The sequence below is a fragment of the Trichechus manatus genome, unplaced genomic scaffold (assembly GCF_000243295.1).
Source record: "Trichechus manatus latirostris isolate Lorelei unplaced genomic scaffold, TriManLat1.0 scaffold00240, whole genome shotgun sequence".
NCBI classification, from domain to species: domain Eukaryota; kingdom Metazoa; phylum Chordata; class Mammalia; order Sirenia; family Trichechidae; genus Trichechus; species Trichechus manatus.
This window is the reverse complement of record NW_004444176.1, coordinates 2438745-2442459: the sequence shown is the minus strand read 5'-3', so window position 1 is coordinate 2442459 and position 3715 is coordinate 2438745. Positions and strand designations below refer to the sequence as shown.

Sequence of the window (3715 nt, the reverse complement as noted above, 5' to 3'; positions counted from 1 at the left end):
TCTTTTATATCTCAAAAGAGATTGCATTAAGACACTATCTAATCTTGTCAACCTCATCAGTATAACCTCATCACAAGGACAGAATTTACAACACATAAGGAGATCAGATATAATCTCATCATACTGATAGAGTTTACAACACATAAGGAAATCACATCAGATTACACAAGCATACAATACTGGGAATCATGACCCAGCCAAGTTGACAGATATTTTGGGGGGACACAATTCAATCTATGACACCAGACCTTTCTCCCTCTGTGCCACTGGGTGAGTTCGAACCACCAATCTTTAGGTTAGCAGTCAAGCACAAACTATTCATGTCACTCAGGGACCTTAAGGCAGAATAGCTATGGTCAAAGTAGATGTGACTTAGGGATAGCTGTCATAATACACCATGATTTATACACGTGACCATTAAAGAAGCTGAGCCTCAGAAATTCTTGTCCTTTGCTCAAGAAGCACCTTGTAAAATGGGATCAAACACAATTTAAAAACCACGTTTGGTTCTGCTGCAAACTCACTGACTTGTTTGTCCTTTCTCAGACTATGTAGTAGTGTGGGGGTCCCTCTGAGAGGATGCCTGAAAATGAAAGCAGGGGAATTAGAATCATGGGACAGGCTGAGGTCGAATTCCAGGGGAACATGAAGTAACATCACACTGGGGATGGGCTGAAGACAGAGAGTGAGTCAAGTGTCCATATAAGCCCAAGAGTGAGAACTGGTCTAGGGGACAGATATGAAGCAGAGCTTCCAAGGAAGCCTCTCTTCCCTGATGCTGTTCCCGTAAACCAAATGGTCGCACCCAGTCACCAGGAGGTTTTGGCCATGAACATTAACTTAATGACATTCGACTTTCTTTTAGGACCTCTCACTTGCCCTTACTCCTGTCCTTTAGTCACTGTGACTTCACAGCTTTTGATCCTCTGGTTTTGGCTCCTATTTCTGTCCCCAGTGGACTTGATGATTCTGCAGATGTGACCCTTCACTCTTCTCAGACCTAGTTTATAGCCACTCTATGACTTTCTTGACTCTGGCCACTTTGAGTAACTATTAAGGAACTCAACTCAGGTAGGGCTCTCAGGTTCCTAACTAAGAGTCAGCCTTCCTGGTCAGTTCAGACACTTGGATAGGTAAGAATCCAAGGCAAGGATAGAAAATTTGTCCCAGGTGGTGACAAATAGATTGGTGTGAGCAGTGTTGTATTATAAAGAGTCTCTAATGAAGAACATGATTCTGGTGCCATGCCCTAGCTAGCTCTAAAGACATGGTATCCTGGACTCAACCTCTGATGTCCTACAACCAAAAATTGTCATGGAAAAGTGTATTTATTTTCTATTGCAAATGACCAAAATTGAAATCCTGTAAGTCTATGACAAGAAAAGTAAATAGAAGAAAACAAGCCTTTATTGAGCACTAATTGTACAGTATACATGCAGGTTGAGGATTTTATTTAAAATAGCTTAATTTATGACACTTTTGTAAGCCACTTATAATCATGCCTATTTTAGATATAGCAAAACTGTAAGGTTTTTTTTTTTTTTTAATTCAAGGGATAGAAGACACAGAGAGGACATCTGCTTCTTCTTCTCCTTGAATTTTTCCAATGCCTCTTTGATTTCCTTGCTTCACAGACTATATATGATGGGGTTCAGCATGGGGATCACAGCTCTGTAGAACATGGACACCACCTTATCTTGGTCCTGTGAGTAGCCAGCACTAGAATGAAGATATGAGAAGAGACCTGAGCCATAGAAGAGAATCACTGTGGTCAAATGAGAAGCACAGGTGTTGAAAGGCTTTGTCTGCCCTTGGGGTGAATGAATCTTTGTGACAAAAGAAATGATGTAGCCATAGGAAACCAGGACAATAAGAGCTGATGTCCCATCAACTGCACACATGACAAGAAAGTTCATCACCTGGCTGAGGAAGGTACTAGAACAAGACAAGTTCAGCAAGGGCGGCAGGCCACAGAAATAGTAGTTGATGACTCGTGGCCCACAGAAATAGAGCCGGAATATGGAGCTGGTTTGGACCAATCCAGAGAGGAATCCTCCAGTGTATGCTGTAATGGCCATCCTCAGACAGAAGCTGGGTGACATGAGGGCTGTGTAGAGCAAAGGGTCGGAGATGGCAGTATAACAATCATATGCCATAGCCACCAGAAGACAGCACTCCTTGCTTCCCATCCCAAGGAAGACAAAAAACTGGGCAGCACAGCCTACAAAGGAGACTGTCTTCTGCTCCTTGAAGAAGTCATAGAGCATCTTAGGGGCTATGGAGGAGATGTATGAGATATCAACAAAGGACAAGTTACCAAGGAAGAAATACATGGGGGTGTGGAGGTGTGACTTCATCCTGATCAGGATAATGAGACCCAGGTTCCAAGTAAGGGTCATGAGGTAGATCCCCAGAAACGGCACATAGAGGACAACCTGCAGCTCAGGGTTCTCTGAAAATCCCTGGAAGATGAAATTGGTCATCATGCTGATATTCCTTCCCACAACCATGTATCAACTCTCTACTATCTTCAGAGCCCCCAAAAGAGCTTCCTGGACCAATGAAAATTCAGGTGAAGAAAACATTCTGTTCTGTGATAGAATCATAGATGCCTAGATTCAGAAGACATACTGGAAGACAAATGTCCTACCTCCAATGCAGAATTCCCCTCTACAGCATTGTTGCGTCTTTAACAAAGAGATTATTGTTACCCTGATTTGATGCATTTGTTTATGCCAAAAGTAACTGGCTCCAGAGTAGACTCTTCAGCATTTTCATATCATCATTTCATTATCACCTTCACTGTCAACATTACCATTATCACCAAACGAAGTTCTTAATGGTACTTAGACTAAATACCCCTTTTTAAAAATTTCCTGCAAGCATTTAATTGAGTAATTGATCTATTCAGGTTTGGACTAGACATCTTTTTTTTTTTTTTTTTTTTAAGAAAAGATCCGTATCACGAAGTGAAATGTCTGGAGTGGCAATTTTGTGTTTCTTGTCATCATAGTTTGTTTTAGATTCGGTTTTACGGGGTCAAGGTGTTTTTTGCTTTTTGTTTTTTTCTTCTCCAAGCAGTTGAATGAAGCACATAGAGCTGTGGAAAACTGACATTCCTCTTAGAGACCAAAGGATAGGGTTATAAAAACAAAAACAAAACAAGATTTAACACTGTGAGATGCTAATGTTAATTTTGCAAAACCATCATCAACTGATCAAAGACTTTGCACCTGTGTGTCAGACAGAGCTAGATACTGATGATTGCAGAAGTTAATAAAACGTTATTTTGAAGTTCAAAATACTCAACTTAATGCATGCAACACATGGAAAAATAGATAAATTACAGCTTAGGGTGACAGTTGTCCTAAGAGAAGCATTATCCAGTGCTTTGGAGCCTGGACATGGCAGGTGGAGGCTTCAGAGAGGAGATGTCTTTGAGGAGGATTCCAAAGATGAGAAGAGGTTTACCAGGATGAAAACTTGATGTGTGACGGGGTTGGGAGGGGGTTGGTTCAGAGTTCTGGAAACTAAAGAAAGGAAAATCATTTGAAAAAGCACAGGGGAGCAAAATATTTGAAGAACCTCAAAAATTCCAGAATGGCAGAGCACTGGATGATTAAGGTTAAGAGAAGATATATAAGTTGAGTTTGGAGGGATAGTGAGGGGGAAAATTGTAAAAGACCTTTAAAAGCAAAGACGGCAAGAACATTTG

At 41.0% G+C, this 3715-nt stretch overlaps 1 protein-coding gene across 1 annotated transcript; it reads right to left on the bottom strand.

Annotated features, from left to right (window-relative positions):
- Window positions 1-1597: 1597 nt before the first annotated feature.
- LOC101348651 (olfactory receptor 5A1-like) lies at window positions 1598-2878 on the bottom strand. The gene has a single exon (XM_012559388.2). It carries the CDS (start codon window positions 2508-2510, stop codon window positions 1629-1631), a length of 882 nt encoding a protein of 293 aa, XP_012414842.1. The 5' UTR covers window positions 2511-2878; the 3' UTR covers window positions 1598-1628.
- Between the last annotated feature and the right edge of the window lie 837 nt (window positions 2879-3715).